The following is a 23101-nucleotide window of genomic DNA, read 5'->3' as shown; positions in this document are numbered from 1 at the left end:
TGCATGTAGGACACATAGAACAGGTCTCCCAATAGGATCCACAGAACTGGCTGACTTCAAGTGTTTTAATGTGATGTAAGTGTCTGGAGATGAATAAATGCAGGAGCAAAATTCATCTGTGGTATAATTACAGTAGCTTTAGTAGGGAGAGGCTTTGGGCACAGTTGACAAACTGACCTTTAAATGCTCTGAGAAGCAGAGTTCTTTTCTTATTTCATTATTACTTTATTAAATCATTGAATGTATTTGTATTACAAAATTCATATAGTCCTAAACTTATGCAAGCTGTTCACTGTATATGAACTAATGAGCTCTAGCAGATTCCAGTATCAGTTTTTAAGTTGCAATTCTTAATTTGGGCATAAAACTAGGCTGTACACTGCAAATGCAATTAGGCAAATTAGATTTTTCTAGAGTGAATGTTCTTCATGAAGAGATTCGCTCTGTTGCTCCTTAAGGCCCCTCTTGTTTCACATCAAGGCTTGTGTAACCAAGTTTAATGCATGGGTTTCCAGGACAGCAGAAAATAAAGCTTGTCTCTTTTCCCGAAGCACCTTAGCAGCTGCAGATGTGCTTTATTGTGTCTGAGGGCCTTGCCATGTTTTCTCTATTTGAAACAGTAGCTAATAGATAACTTGCCAAGAAATGAACTTTTTTTTGTCTCACTTCTTTTGTCGTACATTATTAGGGAATATACAGCAGGAATCCCACAAATTAAACTTTATGATACATAAAAGTCTTGCATCCTGCAGATAGTTTTTTTCTATATGCATATCAACACCATTTGTACATCATGCAGTCCAGAAAAAGGGAAGTGACAGAAGAAATGCAGATATATTCATGACAGAAGAAATGCAGATATGCAGTCCTGCAGCTCTTCAGGGAAGGTTAGTTTCCAGTAAGTTTTTACTCAGTCCTGCTTAATGTCTGACAAAACTACAGCAACAAAATGAAAGACCTTTCCTTTCTTGTTCCTGGGGCCAGTGTTTTTCAAAGCACATGGAGAACAGATAATACATAACCAGMTATAAATTCTAGAGAAATGTAATTTTGCCTGTTGAAATAGCTTTCATTCCTGTCCCCTCCAAATATTCACAAACATGATTCACAGCTTAAAATATTAATTGTCATAAAATCATCTTAGAGCTTTTGCCTTTTCTGTAGTTTTTCTTTACTGTGCTGTGCAGATACCAGGCTCCACCCACTCTGCAAATGTTTTCCAGGCAATTCAGCCTGCTTTTCCTAAAAATAGCTGCCAAGGAAACTTGTAGCCAGCTTCAGTTGCTGATGTTGTGGTCCCCTGGGCTTTGTCTGCTGCCCTGTCATTCAGGCAGTCCAGCTGGCAGRTATATTCCTGGCTCCCCTTTGCCTATAATGACAAGCTGGACTCCAGTCTAGCTCTTTGGCCCTTTGATGCTTGGCTTTGACAGAACTCACATTATAATTCAATTCATTCCACTTATGGAGAAAGGTATGGAGTAAAGGCAACTACAGGCTGACCCACCAGCACAGGCAGAAAGAAGATAAATTCTGGTTGCTTGACTGTGGCAGATTAATTGGCAGGAATGCTGCATTTTGTGGCAAGTGTGAGAAGTTCCAAGTTTTGGTCTTTAATAGTTATGTGAATCTCCATCATCAAAAAACTTGCTACCTTAGTTTACGTCTATACTAGAAAGTTGAATAATGGCAGTAAAAGTTCCTTGGCACTGGATCCTTATCCTCTATATTGTTGTGTTGTTCGACCTCTCTATGGCATTATTTTGATCCAAGGCAACTAGTATTTCCCTAAGCAATTCCTGCGTGCAGTTCAGGACTTATAACAGGCCAGGGACCATTCCTAGCGCTCATGCTGTTCTGGAAGCAGGGAGCTCAATAGCATGGATGCAGGGTGTTGCAGGCCAGTTGGCCTCCAGGCAAGACAATGGGTCTTTGTTTACTAATGTACACATAGCCTTAGAGTAATTATCATACCATTTTTATCCTTACAAAAGCCTCACAAGCTAGAGAAGCACAATTAGCCTTATTTCACACACAGGAATTAAGGCACAGCCTAAGCTATGATTACATTGCTGCCCAATGGAGTGGGGCTGCCCTCCCCGGCCTTGTGTTGCCATTCCCTCTCTTTCGCTAGCATGGACGATCGTTCAGCGGCACAGTGAGTTGGAGCAGCACACCACACACTGAAAACTTATCTGCGTTGTGTTTTTGGAGTTATTTTTCGGGCAGCTACATGAAATTATCTGAGTCTGTAAAGTAATCTGAAATTGATAGAAAAGATGAATATTATTTAAGGAAAACTTGGCCCACTTAAGTTGATGGTAGCATTTTTTTTTTTGAGTTGGCTTAAGCTGACTGTGAAGCAGCATCCTGAGTCGCTTACCCAAGGAAACCAGCAGCAGATGAGAATCAGGGTTCCTAGGTTAAATCCCCCCAGATTTTGTGTCTTGGATTGATAGGCTACATTCTCATTTAAGGGTAGGCCAAGCCCTTCCTTTAATCCAGACCCATCTCATCTCAAAATTCCACCACAAGATCTTGGTGAGCCCCAGGCTTGGCAGAGAAAAATCACTTCTAGTGTGAACAACCCCCCCACTGCCATCTGACCACACCTTGCTTCACCGTGTCGGAGATGCGGCACATGCTTTGCCCGGGGGCACCCAGCAGCAGTGCAAGGGCTGTGCAGGTGGCTGAACTGCGAGTGTCCTTGCGCACAGTATGCATACACGTGGCTCCTGAGACAGGCACTTGGTCCACACTCCTCCAAATGATATAAATGTAGCCAGAGTCCTCACAACCCTGTTTACACTATTTAGCTGTCCTTGTATTATTATTTGCAGTTTCTGGAGAATCAGTTAGGAAATGCAGTGATGGTTCATGTTTTTGAGTTCATCACTGCTAAGATAAGGATTAGAAAGCATTACTTCAAAAAAAACCAAAACACTGTTATGCAGAAAATACAAAAGCGGTGACTAAGCAATCCTGAGTACATTGGATGTAAGTCTTCTTCGCATCAAGAATCAGTTAGTGCAGCTTTGCTTGGGGCTGCACATGAAAAACATCTAATAAAATCAGCTAGTAAAGAATGCTTCTACTGGTTTGCCTCATCAGACATCTTCCAGCTGGAATATGATGTTTGTGCTTTATGATCTTCATGGATGTACGGTCCATTTCCAAGTGCAATTCAAGGTGTTGTTTTCAACCGGGTGTAAAGCATAAAGTATTTGGGATCTATCTGACTTTCTTCCTCTTCTTCTGATAGTATGGCTGTTCAGATCAAAGCCTAGAGAGAATCACTGGCAAAACAAAGGTGTCTCTTCCTTTCTTGGATTAATTCCTGGCTTGATGGACAGTGTCGGCTGACTTTCAGCGAATGTTGCAAGAACTCTCTGTGCTTCTGATCTGTCAAGGAATTCAGGGAGAGGGGGTGGCATGTGAAAATTAAAGTTAATTAAAAGGAATGGCATAGTTAGTGGTGAGGAGGAGTCCCTGACGTATTTTGTAGAGATTTTTAAATAGTTTTCATTGTATAATTCACATTCTTTGAACAGTGAATCAGCACATAAAAAAGTCAGAAAAACTACATAAAAATGTGCACTAGGAATGAGGTTGAGAGGGGCACAAGGTTAGCTACTGAGGAAGCAGGGGTTTTATTTATAGATGCTGCACTGTTCTCTTCTGCAAAAGAAGACCAATAGGGTCTAGAGTAACTGGGCTAGAGTCTACAGCCTGTATATGGTGGAATGTAATTAGAGGGCCTGATTCTAAAATTTGTGTGGCAATAAAATTCTTTACTTTGATTCAGAAAGGAGGAAAAATTATATTTCCTTCAAATATGGATGCAAGAAAATTTCAAGTACAAAGTCAAGTATCAAAGGAAAATGCAATTTTGAGCCCTTTCTATTTTGTGGTAAATATTTCATACACTAGTGGCACCTCACAACAGTCTTGAACATGCTGKCCACTCAAGGGAAAGGGTAAATAAACAAATATGTTCTAATGTAGCATAGAGTTACAATTTTTTTAGTGCAAAAAGGGAATGTTGTTTAGAGGCTTACTAAAATGGTGACTGAGAATTCCCGCTCCCCTCCACACACAAACCAAAACCAGAGTCCTTAAGACACAAAAAAGCATAAAGAAATAAACTAATATTCAGAAAAGAAATAACTAGCAAGAACAAGGTGGTGAGATTTAGTTTTGGAAGAACCATCAATTGGCCTCTTGGTACCTCTCCTCCCCCATTTAATTTAATAGCCTATAGCCTATGTGGTTTCTTTGGGTTTGGATAAGGCTACTACCACTCCAGAAGAAACTCTGGGAGAAAGATTGCAAGGTAGTCTTCTTCAACTTTAGAGGAAAATTCTGCTAACAGGTCAGTGTTTCACTCTCACTCTTCTTCAACAAAATTTTTGAAAACACAGGACATCCAGCTTCCACTTGCCAGTATAATGTCAAGGAAAACTACCCTACTAAAAACCATTTTTGTCTTCCTTGCAAGATTGTCATCTATTTTCATCTACTTATGGCTGTGCACAAGGGCTTTTCTTCTAACGGTCCTTGAAGACGACCTGGTTCAAGGGAAAATCTCTTATCTACGCTTCAGGTTCTGTCCTCCTTTTTGGGGGTCATCTTCTCTTCCAGGCTGAGAAAGCATAAAATTACAACAATTATCTATCTACTACATAGTATTTCATATCTTGTCCTTCTTCATATCGATAGTCTAATTTCATGCACAGACAGGTTCGGCTTCTGGTAAAATGTGAAATTTATATTAATAAAATAAGATTTAGGTGATAATGAATATTTCAGTGCATTTTACATCTGCATGCTAATTAAATTTCACAGGACTCCTGTGAGGTAGGTAATATTCATTTTAACCTTTGAGAATGAGAAATATGAAGAAGTGATAGTCAGCTCCCTCAGCTAAAGCCGTATATTAAGAAGTATTTCAATTTAGCTAGTAAAGTGAGATGCCAGATCTTAAGCAGATCAGCACTTCAGTGGTAGAACACCTTTGAAACTCTGGGAGTTTGGAACAAATGTCATAGAAGCAGGTGGAACAACAGGAGCAGACCTGTTTTGAAATGCCAGTAGCAATTTCTGGATTGACTTCTTTGGCTAAATCCTAAATTGAGATCCAAAAACTTGAATTATCAGTAGTCCAAGTCCAGAGAAATGAAAATTTCATTGGTTCTTCTGGTTTTGACATGAGTATTTTTTAGATAGGTTGCATACTCATACCATTGAGCTTTAAATATCTAACACTAGTGCCTGAATGGGAGCCTAGATTATCTGTCTCTGATTAGATATAATGAAAAACTTTTTTACCATTAGCATTTACCTGAAATAGGTTGCCCAGAGAGGAGTCTCCATCCTTGGAGATATTCAAAACCCAGCCGGATGTGGCCCTGGGCAACCTGCTGTAGCAGGAAGCTGGACTAAAGACCTCCCTGCTTGAGCAAGAGACTGGACTAGAGACCTCTGGGGTCCCTTTCAACCTCAGTGATTCCGTGATTCCAAGTTTGCACCTCAGGTTTGGTGATGTGAATTCATCCCCCTTCTCCCCAATGATATGTTTCTGCTTATGTGCAGAATTTGTGTAATGTGACAGGCTGGGGACAGACCAATGGCTGAAGTCCAGTCAGGGGTCAGAAATTAGGCATTTTTCTGCCCTTTTAACCTGACAGGCCTAATCTGAGCAACCAAGACACACCGACAGCAAGGGCTACAAGGGTAGTAACCTTTCTTCTAAAACAGAGAAATGTTTCTAAGTAACCAAAAAGTGTCTAGAATACTCACTGTGAAGATTCAAATTCAGTTTCTTCCTTAGCCTGCATGAGTTCACACCTGTATCTTCTCAATTCCTCAGAGCATCCTGAGCATCAGGTTATAAGGCATTTGGAGTGAAGGCACTTCTTTCCTTGTTAAATTTYTCCATGAGTTTTATCCAAATGCTGTTCATATAAAATTCATGGGCAGTCTTTGGCCCAGGTACTATAACAAATGCCCCTTCTTCCAGGTAAGTGCCTGGATCAGAAGGTTACAACAACACAACCTTACTTGTATGTGAAGTTCTTCTCTTCTAAGCAGCTCTCCCCAGCCCTCCCCCCAGGAATCTCTGAGTGTTTCGTGAAAAGGGGATGAGCTAAAAAAAAGAGGAGGAGAGCACACAAGCTTATGTGTCAAGCCTAAGTCTTTTGCTTCCTGAGCACTCTAACCATTATTATTTAGAAGGAGGGCATTGAGGTCTTCAACTTCTGTAGCACTTTTGTCCTAGAAGCAAAGAATAAAGCCTGCTCCATTCTTTGAAAAGACCATGGTCTCAGGCTATGAATGGTGAAAGGCAGAAGGCCTTTCCTGCCACCTGTTATCAAATACAGTAAGCCCCAGAAAGGAGAAGGATTTTAGACTTGTCTTCATGCTCAGCTTTTTGGCTGGCTAGCTAAAGGGAGCTCTTTACTTCCTTTTGGATCCTATTCTGCAGGAGCTAGCTCTCCTTAATGCCTTTTATGGGGAAATTTAGGCTCCTACCTAAGGTTGTGGAGTTCACTCCAGGGATCAGCTGCATAAAATGTAGTAAGGTAAGTTTTAGGTACTAGGTGGTTTATTAAATCTGTCCCTAAGTAACTAATCTAAGATATCATAGTGAATGAGTACCAGAACAATTTTAAAAAGTAMCAGAACAACTGAGAAACCTCAAATTTCCTGAACCTGCTGGTGCCTCACAGCAATAATGCATTAAATTTGTGAAAGAGACTCATCATTTCTGTAGTAGTTATAACCAAATCAGCAGCTGATGACAAAATTAAATGAAAATATCTAGACCTTGTCAGCTCGTTGTTCTTACAAAAGGAAATTCATATGGTAATATGCAGTCTAACTCCTCTGTGGATAAAAACTGCATATACAAGGATTCATGCTAACATGTAAAACAGGAGGAAGGCTTTTTTAGAAATTATAAATATCAGCACTCATCACTATACACAAGTAGGTAATTAGAGTAATTATTCCCAATTAGCAGTTGCAAACCCTGCAGATGGGAATTTCAGGGACTGCTAACTATTGTAAGAAAGCATTTCTGCAATCTGTGAAGCCCTTTTCATGTTTTGGGATATATATATTTAATGACCCTCATACTTTCTGTAAAATATTTTTGTTAACATTTCAAAATAAAGAAAAATCTTTCTGTGCACTATTATACCCTTTTGCTTTTCTTTAAGGCTATATTGGGATCTGAGATAGCCTGGATTTGAAAAGATTTTTCCAAGCATTTAACCTCTCAGCTAAAGTAAATGATGAGCCAGTGCTGACTGAATTGGGACTCAAATTTTGCTGTTATTCTTAATCCATGAGGGAAAAAAAATGCAGGGGTCTTTTGAAGACAGTAGAAAGACTCCAAGCTTTTTCCTAGGCCCTGCATAAAATCTTCTGAGAGAAAATGTTGTGAAACTTCAGTGCTAGGCTTCAGAAGATTTTCCCTGTGTTCATTGTGTTCTGCTCCTTTGAATGGCTCAAGGTTAACAAAAAATATACATATTGTTATTGTAAACAACTTTTTTTTCAATCATAAAGTCTTTTATGATTGTCAACAAGTTACTCTGATTAGAAAAGGGATAAAAGCGTTCTTGGTGCATTTATGTGGTTTGGGGCTTATTTATTTTTTAGCTTTCTTTGGAATTCATTTAACTTATGAATTGAGGAAGTGAAAGAAATTCAATCAACAAAAGCAGTGAGGTATATAGCTGGAAGATTTGTTCTCATAAACTTCTTTATCACAGTAAAAAAGCCTTTATTTTTTAGACACTTTAATGTGAAAATCAGCAATTCCTATCTTTAAAAATAAGATTTCAAGTTCAAGTTACAATTAAGCCTGTGTTTACTTAYTTAGATCCAAATCATTATTTAGCTATGTGAACATGGAATATCAGACAAAAGAAAGTTGAGAAACTAAGTTTTTTGTATTTGAGTAAATATAAAGTTATTGATCAATGTCTTTTCAAACTTTCTATGTGATATCTTTAAGCTAAAATGAATGAGAGAAATTTCAAGCCAAAATAATTTTTCTTTGAAAAAGCTATAGGTTTTTGAAAAAGAATATTAAGAATGAATGTAATAATTCATTTTTAATACAGAAAATTGAACCATATAGCTTGCAGTGGGCACATCTATATGCCAATAAATGCTTTTTCAGCATTTGGTTCTTGTTGTTAGCTATGCTTACATCCAAGTAATAAAGAAGAATAAAAAGTGAGAGCATGTTTGTATAGTATCGATTCATTTTTCTTAATATAGCACGCTAATTCAGATTTTCACAGTTAACAGTATTGCCAGCTGTGGGTAATAAAGCTTAAGAAAATACATTTATTTTGTTTATTATAGGAGTCTGGCTATTACAACTGTTGTTACACATAGATATTTTTTAGTTTTTCCAGAATCTCAGAAATCCTTCCTCCAACATAAATTTCATACATAGTGGGTCTTAGGAAGAAATGAAGATGATATATTACATTTACAGGCTTCAAGTTTGGGAAAATATTTCATGTTCCCTTTCCAGTCACCATCCAAAGCAGAATAATATTAAGGGTTTGTTTCTTTGCATGATCTAAACCATATTCTGTTTAGATTCAGTCCTATTACTTTATATACGAATATAATTCATAATTTTTCTGAGATATTTCTTTCCAACATTTTTCTAATCTTCATCTCTTCTTTTCTGACTTCATCTTCAGTCTCTCTTTTTCTCTGCTGAGTTTGTTACTTTAATTTAATATCTCTGTCTTTACTTGTTTCCCCCTCTTTTAAAATTTCATTTCCACGTGGATCCCTTTTTGGAACTCAAAGCACCATGTCTGTTCACCTAGTGCATGGCTAATTCATGTGTCTTGTAAGGGCAGTAGAGATGACAGGGAGAATGTGACAGGGAGAGTAATTTAAATCTAGCCTCCAAGCCTGATGAAATCAGTGGGAGCATTTCCGTCTGTTCCTCAGAGAACTCTGTTTGTAGAAAGTCTCAAATATGTTTGACTTAAAGTCTTGATCTGACATCCTACTTTGCAAAAACTCCTTAATATATTGCTTAACTTGAAGTCCTGATTTATAGTATATTGGTAAATARTGTCATTGTTCTGTGTAATATATTATAAGTCATTATGCTGATAAAGGACTTGATGCTRCCAAGTGCATCAGCCCTGGTCCACCAAAGCATTTAATCACATCCTTCTTTTTAACCACGAGTCATTACAATGGATTTCAGTGAGTTGCCTATACACTTCAAGAAAATGCTTAAGTGCATTTCTGGATTAGGACCAGAGGATTTAGCACCTTGGAAGATTAAACAAAAAGCAAAGAAWCTGTAACACTGACAGAGACAGGCTTGCTGAGAGTTTCCCCAGGAGTCTTAAAACAAGGCTGATTTTGCTGTGGATTGGAAATTCTACTCCTACTCAGTTCTCTGCCAGTTTGTGGTACAGACAGATATCCACCAGCTATGGATTGTCTGGTCACCAGACTTACTATTTGAAAAAGCACCTCAACTGTATGAAAACAGCCTCGGCTATACAGAATTAATAATTAACTGTTTACATTCCTGATATGTTACAGCTTCTATGAAGTATTTTGCTGTTTCTAAATAAGAAAAAATGACAAATTACATTTGCCTTTTTTCACAGAAGTTTGCCCTAACTCAGAATTCCATCCRTTTATGCCAAAATCACAGCTTAATTTTAATTAAATACTTCATTCCTCTTTCTGAAAAAATGCCAAAGTCCCATGTAAGGAGAGTGGGTAAAATATTCAAAAGTGCTCAGCTTTCAATAAGTTTTAGGTCTGAGATACATGATCAACTTACTGTTCATTCGCTTAAAATCTGTGTGGAAGCTTTTAACAGAGGTTAAGTTAAGCCATTTACCGCAATTTAGAGCATCTGTACAGATAGTTACTGCAGCTCAGCTGACAAGCAGTGACTTGATTGTTCTTTAGGTTCTAACATTTATAAACTGCTCCTGAAACTGGGATTAAGATTTCCAGATCATTTGGAGACTTTAGAAATGTTCTTCCTAAGTGCTTTGTTTCTGATGTACAAAAAATTCACATAATTTATCTTTGTAAAATGAAAAGTTGAAGCAAGTATTTCAGTATATGGAAAGAATAATGCACATTTTGCATGTGTGCTTGATGCTCTCCATTAGGTGCCTCAGGATGAATGGGGAGGATACCCTGCTGGTGGGAAAGATGARGAAATCCCCTGCAGAAGAATGAGGAGTGGGAGCTATATTAAGGCCATGGGAGATGAAGAAAGTGGAGATTCTGATACTAGCCCCAAGACATCACCGAAAGTAGCAGTTCGACCAGAGTCGTTATTAAAATCCATTGGACAGAGACCACTGGGAGATCATCAAAAGTAAGCTTCACTATACCATGTAGTATGTCTTACTGAAGGCTGCAATGACTTGTGTCATTTTTCCATGTGTTTTATTGATAGCGATCAGTATTCACAAGAAAATATAATACCGTAGTTAAAAAGCTAACTTAAGTGTCTCATCATTTCATTTTAAATTAGATTGATTACTGGATGAAAAATTGCCATCTTCTTCTACCCTTATAACAAACCTGCTACTAAGAAAGCTTGTTATGTTTACTAAAGGAAATATATCCATCTTTGTATCCAAACTTTAACATTCTGAATATTACCTCTAGAAGGATTTTTTGGTATTGTAATCCTTTGTTATTTTGTATCTTTCTCTGAAATAGAAAATACATGCTTTTTTACAGTAGATAAAATAGCAAATATGTATCATATATATGGTATCTTACACCGTATTTATTAGTATGATACTTTCCCTACGTACCAGCTRTACTGTATCATACTCATGTAAACACATTGTGGAGGGTTGTGTTTGATTGATTTGTGTGTATTCATAACAGCTACAATATGGCCTATCAAATAACTAACACATATTTTAAAATTATAGGAAAGTATGTATTTATGTATGTTTTCCAATAGATCTTTATTTCTCTCTCCTTTTTATCCTTTCWATATACCACTTTATAACAAAACTGTAAGTATATTTTTGAAGACAATTYCAAAGTTGTAGCCTGGTTTCAAATCTGAGCTTCTATTAATGTGACTGGGTGTTTCTCACAGCTTAGAAAATTGATCTTTTTGCCTGAGAGAAATGCATAAAATGAAGAAATTAAGAGTGAAACTTTTGATCAAAGGTTGCTTATTGTTCTGTAGGTAATACCATGCATAGTGTACCATAGTGACTCACCCTTTCATAAAACAAAACAAAGCAAAACAGAAACCTTAGGCAAAAATTCCTTTGACTTAATTAAATTGAATTATTTAGCTTGCAAACTGGAAGAAAAACTTTCACTATTACTGAAGCRAACAGTTAACTACATTGTTTTGTCTAGCTTGCTCAGGCAACTCTGTAGGCTCAATTCTGATGAATGAACATAGGCATCTGTACCATGGGATGCTGGAGATGCTGAAATCTTAATTTCAAGACATCATGAAACAAGACTGACAGGTTTCTCCTCTGGATTGGCAACTAAAATCCAGATAGGAAACCTTACAGCATCTCGGATGGTGCCAAAGGCCTATGTTTAGGCAACAGAATCAAGTTCTGTGCGAGTATAAAGGCTTTGCTATAAAATTATTTCAAAAGCTRAAACCATGGCCTAGAACATAAGTATTGTTGTCAGCCCCATGGGTGGTAGAAGGACTGATTTTCAAAGATGGAAAAACAAGCTCATAAAGAAAGTGGTTGCAGGCAACATTCATATTTGTTGTATCTGGGCTGAATTTCAGGTTTAAGGCATGCCTGGCTGCATCAACTGGTTCAGTAAGAATCTGTGAAAGTACCAGGGAAACAAAGAAGGAGATGAATTTTCAGGTCATAAGTATTTGAGGTGGGAGTAAAGGTCCCTCAGGATGAAGAGTACATAACTTCTCAGCAATGGTGAAGGCGTATTTTGTGAATTCTTCAGTCCAAGATTTTCTTGCAAATGACTGTGAAAGCTGCTAGATATCAGGGAAAATGCCATTGCTTTATAAGAGAACCTCAATGAAATATTTAATGCATCTCTCTCCCACCAATTATTTGCTGAAGAGTCAGTGCCACCTTTGCTATTGTCCTGCCTGGTCTTGCAAAAGGGCAATTATCCTTGTGGAATAAAGCATGCTGGTGGACAGTGATCTAAGGTCTGTGGCTTGTTAAAAGAGTGGCCCATTTGAGGGGCATGGGAAAAGGAGAGTAGTCAGCTCTCTCAGGCTTTCATACATCARCCACCTAGTAAATTAAACATTGCCAGGGCACAGGTCTGAGCACTGAAATGTGGCCATGTTCCCTGTCAAGCTTTTGGAATGATCCCTGGCAAACTTGTCTGGGTCAACTAACAGTGTCCCAGGAGTGTCTGGGTATGTTCTGGGCATTGGTATAGGCCAAAAGGCAGTTCGGATGCAGCGTCTCTGTTTTGGAGGGTAAAGAGTTTAACGGTATGGATATGGCCAGACAATGCTAGTTGGCTTCAAGGCCAAAGACCAGGCCCTGGCACTGGTTAATGTATTTATATAGATGAAGCCACCGAGTCCAAGGAGAGTAGCAAGCACACCATCAGTTAGATCTCAAAGTATCAGGGGATGCCAACGTTAAGTAATGACTAAAGGGGAATGCCAAACATTCATTTGAGCATATCTCTGCAGTTTTAAATCTTACTGAATGTTCTGCACCTGTTGACAAAAATATTCCTATGTTGTCTTAAAGCTGGCACTCCTGTGTCAGCAAAACTACATATTGATATTGGTTGTCCTTTCAACAGATATAAGGTATGCCTTATATTACAACWGGTATAGAAGGCCTATATAAGGTACGAGGTATGCCTTTTACAGGTGAAAAGGCAATGGATCTGCTAGATCTAAGGGTGGGCAGATAGTTTGCCAGACAGCAGCTGAATTATGGGATCCAGCCCTAGACAAAATGTAAACACRAGAAAGCTGTCAGGGATGGACATACTTAGGAAATGTTATAACAGTCTAAGAAGAAAGTTCATCCAGAAACCAAAACAGTGAGAGTTATCACTAAATCCATGAGCTTCTTCAGTAGTAACTTGGTCTGGAGACAGTTTAATTGTGCAAGTATTTAGGCCAAATAAAATATATTTTATTCTATTCTTTGTCCTAGGCCACAGTAGGGCCCTCCAACAAGCTAAGGTTGGTAACAGTACAAATTTTCCAGTAAGTGTGATTCTGTGTGAGTGGCAGCTCTCAACACCTACCCTAGACCTCCCCAAGCCTATGAACTGATCTACTCAGGATCTAGAGACATGCATATTTAAACAAAGATATGTTCCAAAAGGAAAGTTTTTCTGATCTATTAAATGCTGAAGGCAGGTTAGTAGGTCAATATTAAATGGTGTGTCTTCTGTCAGTTTTCCATGTATTGCAAATATGCCATTCAATGTATATTTGTTAAGAACACCAGTGCAATGCTGATGCAATATAGTAGGATTGACAGCTGTGCCTGTTCATGGTCCCAAAGGATTCAACAGCATAGTTGCCACTAACTGCAGTCAGAACAGGAGGAAGTTTGTTGTAATATTGTGAAATATTATTAAGGGCTCTGTTGAGGATTTGTCGTAAACACTGCATTAGATAATTGAGCAGCCAGACTGTTGCTGACACGTATCTTTAAAATCCTGGTTCTTCTTTTAAATTCAGTGACAGTACCTTGAATCTGCCAGCTAGGCATACACATTACTTCCAGTGAACTTTAGGCAGAAATATGACAAATATTCTGGTTCATATATGTCCTTTCTACAAAATCTGCAAATTCCAGCAGCCCTTGTCATTATGTATCACTTTGGGCAAGAAGACAGAAAATTTCTTGTTTCACAAAAATTCACAGTGCTGATCCTAAACCTGTGTTTTCACCACAAGCCATCTCGTCCCAGTACTACTCTGTCTCGCTGACAGATTTGTATGAAGGATATAGCAAAGGATTATGGTAATAGAGTTTTCTGTCCTCCTCCCGCACAGGTCAGTAATCCCTGTTACATGCTGAGTACCCTTTGTACCGCTGATCATGCTGCTGAGCCAGAAGCTAAGGTTTTGAACAGCATTCCTGCGTGTACAGCAGGACTGAATAGCATTTCTGGCAGGTATTATGAGAAATTACATAATTCAAGATGTCAGCTRCATTAACTGGCTTTTTAGCTTGTTTATCAGGGTGGAGAGAGCTAATACACAGAAATAAAATGGTGCTTATACTCCCTTAGTCCTCTGCATGAATGGACAGTACAGCTCAGAACTGAGTTCTGAAAGAACACCAGTAAACCTGTAATACAAATATTGATTTTTTTCAGTGGTATAAAAAGATGCATAGGCTGCAATATGTATATATGTGGGCTTCATGAGAATAAGCATAGTTTTCTATCACAATCTTGAACAGSATAGAATGACAATTAAAAAGGCTTCACTTAACATTCAACAAACCTTTGATATGTTATATGCCTCTCCTCTGAGTTTTATCAGGCACCTTTGCAGAGTTGTTTTTTCAATTTAAGCCATTTCTATTTTGAAAAAAGTAACTGGCCTCTATTTTTTGTTTCATGTTGTTCAAAAATGTTTCCTCAGCAAATTGAACATTAAAAAAATCATAAACAATAAAAATGCATATTCATATTTGAATAAATTATTGTATTTAACAACATACAAATAGGTATACGTAACTGATTTAACAGAACCATTTAAATTCTGAATTCATTCCTTTTAAGTAACTCTTGGAAAGGAGTATGTTTTAATACAAGTGGGAATAAGAAAGAAGTGCTGGGTCTGACCACTGCTGTTTATGCAAATGTTGGCAGGAGGACATGGACCCAAACTCTGACATCTGATCTCCACATCTGTGAAACCATTAGCACAGCTAGCATGATCCCTGGTCCACTTTCAGCCTAGGTCAGCTGGCTCTCTGCTATGTAGCACCCAGACGTATTTCAGGGATTAGCCTGTTTAGTTGCAGCCACCCTTTTCCATATGGTAAGAAAGTTATACTGYACAGGTCAGTCAGCCAAATGGTCAGAGAATGGACCTGGGTTATTTCTGAGTACAGGTACAGCCAAAGTGACTTAAATTTTGKTGGATTTTTCAAAAATTAAATGCATCTAGATATCTACATTTTACTCTCTGAAGATGAATATACTTTAAGTCTTTCTTTGTGAGTGCTGTTTCAAAAGAATAAGTAGGATGTTGCACTACTTACTATTATAACATCAGGTGAAAGACCAATGTAATCTATTATTATAAAATTGTGTTTGAGTGAAATATAATACAATAAAKCTTGCTGTTGGAGACAGAACAGATGCTTGAATCTGCTTCCAATCCAACTTTTTGCTTTCTAGAGATAGTGCCAGCACTCCCATTTGTTGTGGAAATTATCTTGACTCCCACTTATCAGGGGATAAAAAAAATATAAAACTTTTTTCGCAGAATCACAGAATGGTTGAAGTTGGAASGGGCCTCTGGAGATCATCTAGTCCAATCTCCTTGCTTAAGTAGGGTCACCTAGACTTTGTTTTATGATTAGACACACAAAGTTTTTTGGATGTCAGATTTGGGATCCTATAGACAGATATAGGTCTTTCTGAGCTGAAATGCAAACCTTTTCAATTGTCCATTGTCTTCTGCTGGGACTGCAATTGAACTGTGTTGGAGCTGGTAGGTGCTTTCATTTGCGGTAAAGGTCAAAACAGCCTGGAAGAGACTGACCTACATGATCTATAAGGGTATCACTCCAACTGAGTAAAGTTATGTGCAAAGTGCTGTCTAGATTGAATGTCATTTCTCTGTATTTGTGACAAACAGCTAAAAGCTGGGCAAAACTGCCAAATATTCTGTGATCCTGAAAAGAAAGCTGAAAATAAAAAAGAGAATTTGGGGCTAGGTGATGGAACAAAATTTCTAACTATGACTGAAGACAATGTTTCAGTTATTTGGTGCTTCCTGTATTCAGAAGATCATATACTGCTTATGTAAATGAACAGGATAGCACTGTAGAAAGAGCAAGTTCCATTATCAGTATCTCCTTTTTGAAGTGTCGTGAAAGACTCYGAAAACCACCTAACTATTGAATCAAAAGGGGTAACAGTGGCATTTAGCCCAGAGTTAAAACATTCTGTTTGAACCTATGCTGATTTCACTCATGCAAATGAATAATCGTGCTGTGCTGAAGTTTTCCATTATGCTCTGAAGTGACTCATGGGAAACTAGATGCTGAAAACATGAAGATGAAATAGGTTAAGCTACAATAAAATAAAAACAGCATCGGCAATGTGTACTTTTGTTTCCTGATCCTCTAATGGCAGACWTTACTGTGGCAGCTGGTACTCCAGATACCTTAAGTTTATGGCTGAGCAGGCAAAAAGGCATGTAAGCAGATAGATAGTATAAAAATGTAGTGTTTCAAATTGGAGAGAAATCTTTCATAATACAAGTGATATGGTGGACTAACACAGTACAGTATCAGTGATGCTTTGATTTGTCTTGAGTATATTCTCCATTTAAGTGTCTAGCAGATTTTGGCCTCTATATGGAAATRAGCGTCTTGAACTCTGAGTCATGTTCACTATACGAACAGCCGTATTCCCCTCAAATGTTTGTAACCTCCTCTGCATTGGATGTTATCAATGCCCATAGCACACCTGAAGAACTCAGTGTATGCCTACATTTCAGCTACTCTATTTCACAATCTGATATCTCAATGCAAAACCACTTCAATCAGTACTTTAAGCTAATATGCCTAAGTGTGACTTGAAATGGTTGAGCCACAAGTGCATCCTGGGCTTATGGTGAACCAAATTAATGCACTGATCTGAGTTAAAACTAACCTTTCGCCGCCTTCCCCTTTTCAGAATAAAAGCATCTCTCTGTGGCCATACTAACTTATCCTGACTTTAAAAATATGTGGACTATGGCCTAACACATATCYACATGTTCTGTTCTGCAGACTCTATAATAGCGATGGAAATGTTGCCAAAGGGCCAAAGCACACAGCAAGGGGATTTTCAGTGGTGCCCAGAGACAGGACGCRAGGCAACAGGCACAAACTGAAACACAGGCGGTTCCATCTGAACATGAAAAAAAACTTCTTTACTGTGAGGGTGACAGAGCACTGGAACAGGTTGCCCAGAGAGGTTGTGGAGTCTCCTTCTCTGGAGATATTCAAAACCTGCCTGGACRTGATCCTGTGCAATGTGATCTAGGTGACCCTGCTTGAGCAGGGGGTTTGGACTAGATGATCTCCAGAGGTCCCTTCCAACCTCAACCATTCTGTGATGAAAATGCTACAAGAATATCTGCCATAGCTTATCTGTCAGAGCTCTTGGGTCAGTAGGAAGTCTGGTAGATCTTTGGATCCTCTAAGATGTGTGAGGAATCTCCATTTACAAAAATTCTTACCATCTGTAACTCTTAATAGCACACTTACATGAGAAAGTGAAAACAAAATGAGAAGTTTGGAAATACTGCATGAGACCAAACCTCCGTTCTTTCATCCATCTTTGCCCTGACAGTGCTAACATCATATCCTTTAGTGATGGACAAATTTGTGGGCTTTTATCCTAGTGAAATACTGTTTGTTAGGTACAGAGAGAGCAATCTTGATATTATAGGCTGGAGTTAAGTGTGTGTGTGTGTGTGTGTGTGTGTGGAGGAGGAGGTGCCGCAAAACCTTCACAGACTGAGATTTAAGTACAGATTCCTTGCTAGAGAAATTAATGCAATATTTCAATGGTATCCATTGCTGCACATCAGTGATGCAAGCCTTTTTTTTTAGTTTTTAAGAGTAAACTTCAATTTATTCTTAAATCTCCATCTGCATTTTAAAGTAGGAATAACTTAGAAGCTGCACCTGAGGAATATTTTCAATAGAAGAGATGGGAAAAATCACTAGAAAAGTAGCTCTCATCTTTTATATGCTTTTTATTTATCTTTGTTTTTTTTTCTTCAATCTTCCAACTCTAAAAAGCCTCATTACACACTTCATTAGCAGCTTTCTGAGGCCCTATAGTGTAGTAGTATCTGCTCAGAGCCTCTGARGGGTGAAATTGGAGATTTACTGAAGAGAGTTTGAGGGCTAATTACAAAGCCTTATCAACTAATAAGGCAATCAGCGGGCCACTGGCACAGTGATAGTGTTCTCTGCTACAGTCAATAAGATCTGGGTTAGATTAGTCCACAGGGTTAAGAGGGAATGCTGATGAAGGGCAACTAGTTATCTGGCTATCTAGGAAGCATCTTTTACGGGGTCAGAAGAAGGTCCCCATCCCTTCCTCCTTTGCAGAATAACAGGAAATGCTCTTAAGCAATATAAGGCACCATGTTTTCTTAGAAGCAGCAGCTGCCTTTCACCAGCGTTCTTTTGAAACCCAGTGAGTGATTGAACCCATATCTCCTGCCTTAGAGAATACCAGCTTTATATTGTAGGGCTGAATTGTATTACTCTGGATTAGGTACAGAAAGGGGACTCAAAGGGTCTGACCAAAGAGCAGAGTCTTCTCAGGAATAAAACAGTCTTTTGTCAGAAAGATGCAATTATATGATGGAGTGCAGTGAAAATGCAGTAAGATTCAGGCCAGTGGCACAAGCACAGGCACTGAGATCCGAGAGTAAATGTGTTTCTGTTTTTATAGTAAAGTGCCTATTCACTCCTGCTTTCCCAAAATATTTTACTTTCACTTGTCATGTGAAAGGCTGGATCAAGAGCTGTATTTCTCATTTGTTTTGCTTTTTATAAAAAATAAATGAAACAAAAAAATATGCTTGTAAAAACACTCTGCCTCAGGCAAGGATTTGAAAAATAGGGTGCTTTTGGTTAAAAAGCAGAAATTACATATATATTTCCATTTCTCCCACTTATACTCCAATTTTTTTTAGAAATTACATAGTCTCATCTATGTCCTCACTACAGTATGGGAAGATCCCTTATTTGCTTAAGATCTATTGACTTTAATGGAATTACACACATGTTTAAATGAAGCTTATGCTCAGATGCTTTACTGAATCCTAATGGTCTGTAGTCTACATTTGTTTTGCCTAGTTATGGTTTTATGTGTACACATAAATGTGCACATGTAGCAAGTTAAAGGAAAAAAAAAAAAGTGAAATAGCTCCCTGGAGAACATCATGAATGCCCCAATTCCAAAAGGGATTTAGGCACGTAATATTAAATCCAATATTTAAGTTCTGCTTAGATCCTGAGATCCATTTACTAAACTGCTACATGATACTTTAAATGCACCTGAGTTTCTGCAGTAACATCTGCCTAAGTTTTGTTGTTGCTGACCAGCTCATTGTCTAATCCCCAAGGCAAGCTCAAAATAGGATGCTGGGAAAAGACTTTTAGGATTAGCTTTATGTGCACATCTGTCACCTCTTACAAACAGTATCTGTGAGTTCAGATTTCCCAAATGAGACCTTTTTTATTACATCCACATTCTGCATGATTTGGAGTACAGGCTTGATTGAGTCTACATCCTCTGTATCTTTGTGAAGAGTGACCAAACCATCAGACTGTTGATGTATTCTGGATTATTTCCTCTCATTCACTTCTGTTTCGTTTTGTACAAAATCCCTGAGTAGTTAACGGCGAGAAAGGTTCTCTCGGCATTCTAGTAGATGTGGCACTAACTTAGCAAGTTGTGCAGTCAGATCAGGTTCTTCTGAAGTGCGAAGGGGAACACAAGATGTTTTGAGAATACGTCTCCAATCTGCTAGATGAGATCTTTATCCYTGGATACCTCATGTTCCTCTTTCTTTGAAAGCTCTAACTTTGGCATGTAACTAGAGGATGGGTTGCCATCCAGGATGGGATGCAATAGCAAAATAGACAAATTAGATAGATGTAGTTAGGTATTTAATGCTTTGAACTGATGGGTGGGCTTTAAACCCTAAATTCTGGTTTCATAAAGGCATTTAGGAGCCTAAATCCTGTTGAAGCCACGGTCCTGATAATTTTAATAGGGTTTTGTCTCCTCAGTGCCCTTTTGGATTTAGTCTTAAGGAATTTAAGAATGATTTAGCAGAACAAGCCTCAAGCTAGGACTTACAGAAACTTGGAGCCTTAATCCTAGCAAAAATTGGTAGAGGTAAGTTTCTAAATTGCTTATAACCTCTTGAAATATAATAAGCAAAGATGAGCAGTAAGAGTAAATTAAATGAGAAGCAAAGTATTGGTGTCACTAGTGTCTAGAGACTTTAGTTAAAACAAAASAAAACAAAATTATTTTTTAAAAATTATATGACTAAATCCCTAGCTATAAAAATCCATCATTAAGTTATATTTGGTATATTCCTTGGGAGGATGGTGTTACAGAGTTARGAAAGCACCTATTTTCACTGAAATAATAAAAAGAACTCATTTTCAATTCAGTGATTAGCAGACAGGGAGGGAAGCAACAGTCTGTAATAAATCAAATGTTCAATATCTCTCAGGCACCTTTTTAAAAGGAGGTGATAGGTCAATGGTGAAATATATAGGCTTTTTAAAAAATTAATCTGGACCAAATTCTGATATCTATCCCTGATCAAAGAGAAGCTCTAGTCTGACAAAGATTAGAAAAGAAACTYTTTGCTACAGATAAATTCACCAGATTTATGCGTACTTTCAGTATTTCAAAGAAACCAGACTCACTGTGCTGTTCCTAAGGGAGCATCAGGCTTAATGTCTATACTGAGTTCTCCAATGGACTGCACACAGGCACATCTGTGTTCCTATGCAGAGCTCTATTGACTTCAGCAGGGATCCACAGAGACACAGTATGACTCCAAGCTGCTATACAATGACACTGCTAGCTAAGTTTAATCATTAGATTCTGGTCGATGAGTTATTTTATGTACCTACAAAGACATAGTTAAGATAGATCCGGATAGAGAAATGAATATCCATTGAAATGCAAATCCTTCAATAAAATAGGTTTTGATAACTTACACTACCTTGCTAATCCTAATGCACCTGCCTTTTAGATGCTCAGGATGAATTCTTCTACAAATTTTATCTTTTTTGTCCCAGAATGATACTTCTGAATTGCATATACTGATTTAAACAGAGGTGATTGTACTTGCTTTAATGCTCCCATTCATTGTTAGTTTTTTTCTTTTGACAAATGCAGGGATGATCATGAAAATAAAAAAGTACAATTTTAGAATATTACAATTCTGAAAATTAATTTGATGGAAAATGGACTTTCTTTATATTTGATGCTCCCTTAATAAAGGGATAGACCCATTCAAATTCAGAAGGTGACTTTCTTGCTGTAACTTTTAGAGGCAGGGAGTCAGGATTGGAAAAAAGATTTTAATTCATTTTTGGTACCTGCTTGACCCAGGGGTGCACTGGTGGCTGAACATTTGTAAGAGAACAGATACTCTGGGGAGTAATCACTATTTTGACTGTGTGTGAATAGTCCAAGGAATGATCTTGACAAGTGGATCACACTGTTGTCATCATGTACATGCTTTTTTTTTTTTTWAAAAAAAAAAAAAAAGAAGGTATTAGCTCTATGCCAAAGTATATGATACCAGTCACTTATTAGAAAATAAAATACAAGCAGTCAAAAGAAAAATCTGTGTGATAGAGGTTCCCTTCTCAGGACTCATACACTGCATGTTCTCACTAGAGTTGTCTTGACTGTCAAGTACTGCTGTACAGGAATACCAATTTGTAGGGGGAAGTCAGGGTTTTTTTGTTTTGTTTTGACCTTGGCTGTAAGACCATATCAGCTCTTTCCCCTAAATCTGGCATTTYAGGGTGTCCTGAAAGTAATCCCACGTTGTTGCACTATCATACATAGCTTTTCACCAAATGTCAAAAAAATTTTGTCTTCTGCAGAACATCCAGTGGTTGTATAAGGGCACAGTACAATATTGTGGGTTGTAATTCTAGCTTAGAGTAATACTAATCATAGAGTGATGACACAGACTTCAGGAAACAAGCCACAGATAATCCCGGATGTTCATCAGCACTTGAACACAGTGATGACTAAGCATGGGCTCAGCACTACACAGAATAGCATACTTCAAGTGAGTGGTGCAAAGTACTGAGGTACTGACCWCAGCAAGACTGCCTCAGATCCCCCCAACACTACATGCTGAAGTTGGTGGACCACTTCGGACACATTCCATGGTTATAAACTTTCCCAAAGTTATATAAAACAATGCAATTTAGGAAAAAGAATGAGAAAAAGTTATTTACTGTCCATCTAAAGTAAGCATCTTGCTCCTTTTAAAGATACATGGTTAACAGCAGAGGAAATAGATGACTAAATAATAGATGGCTAAAGATAAGGAAGTAAGGGTTCTTCCCCCAGCACTAGTTAATGCTTGATTGCAGTTATTAGCTTAGCTTACACGGTTGTTCCATTCATTAAAGCACATTCTTAATAGCTCTCTAGTTCAAAACATCTTCTTTCTCTCCTGACAAAATGGGATAAGCGGGAAGAAAGATAATGGCATGTAAACATGCTCTTCCATCTCCTGAAATCTCTTGGCAAGTGTCATCTAATGCTTTTTGATTGCAATATAAGTAAAGCTAAACTTGCTCCTGCATTTTTGCTCTMCTTGATCCTGTGCAAGATGACTACATGAGATGGCAAACATAACAGGAGATTTGTCTTCTGGAGTCAAAAGAGGTGCTTGTCATTTCTCTTTCTTTTCTTAGTGCATCTTGCTGCTTTCTAGCAGATCTACAATAACAGCTATTTTCCAGCTTTTTTTTTTTTCTTTTTACTCTTAAAGTTCGATCCTGGTGAGGTGTGAGCAAGTACAAATGTTTTTTTCAAGCAGAAGGTGAGATTTTGTTTTTGTGGAAGGCAATGATGAAGCAATGTCTCCCAGTGAGAAAGCAGAATTAGCTTGCTGTAGCAGCCGATGAGAGTGTGAGGTGGGCTCTGCTGACAGATGGGAGCATTAGGGGTACTTCTGAAGTCTACCAAGGACAAAAAGAGGAGAAGAGGACAAATACTGGCTTCTGTGCTGGGGTATTGGAAGCTCTGGAGTAGAACTGGGAGCTGGGGATTGAGAAGGGTCTAGAGAGGAGAAAGGATTAGGGTC

General features: G+C 38.1%; 1 protein-coding gene across 1 annotated transcript in view; it reads left to right on the top strand.

The window, feature by feature from the left end:
* The window catches only part of DLGAP2 (DLG associated protein 2), a 386085-nt gene that overhangs the window by 305337 nt on the left and 57647 nt on the right, over window positions 1–23101 (top strand). Inside the window, exon 8 of the mRNA XM_026072046.1 lies at window positions 10185–10396. Coding sequence (XP_025927831.1) covers window positions 10185–10396 — 212 coding nt within the window. The remainder of the gene's footprint in view (window positions 1–10184; window positions 10397–23101) is intronic.

Source organism: Apteryx rowi, unplaced genomic scaffold, assembly GCF_003343035.1.
Source record: "Apteryx rowi isolate R43461 unplaced genomic scaffold, aptRow1 scaffold_335, whole genome shotgun sequence".
NCBI lineage: Eukaryota > Metazoa > Chordata > Aves > Apterygiformes > Apterygidae > Apteryx > Apteryx rowi.
The sequence above is the reverse complement of the archived record's forward strand: the minus strand, read 5'-3'. Positions and strand labels throughout refer to the sequence as shown.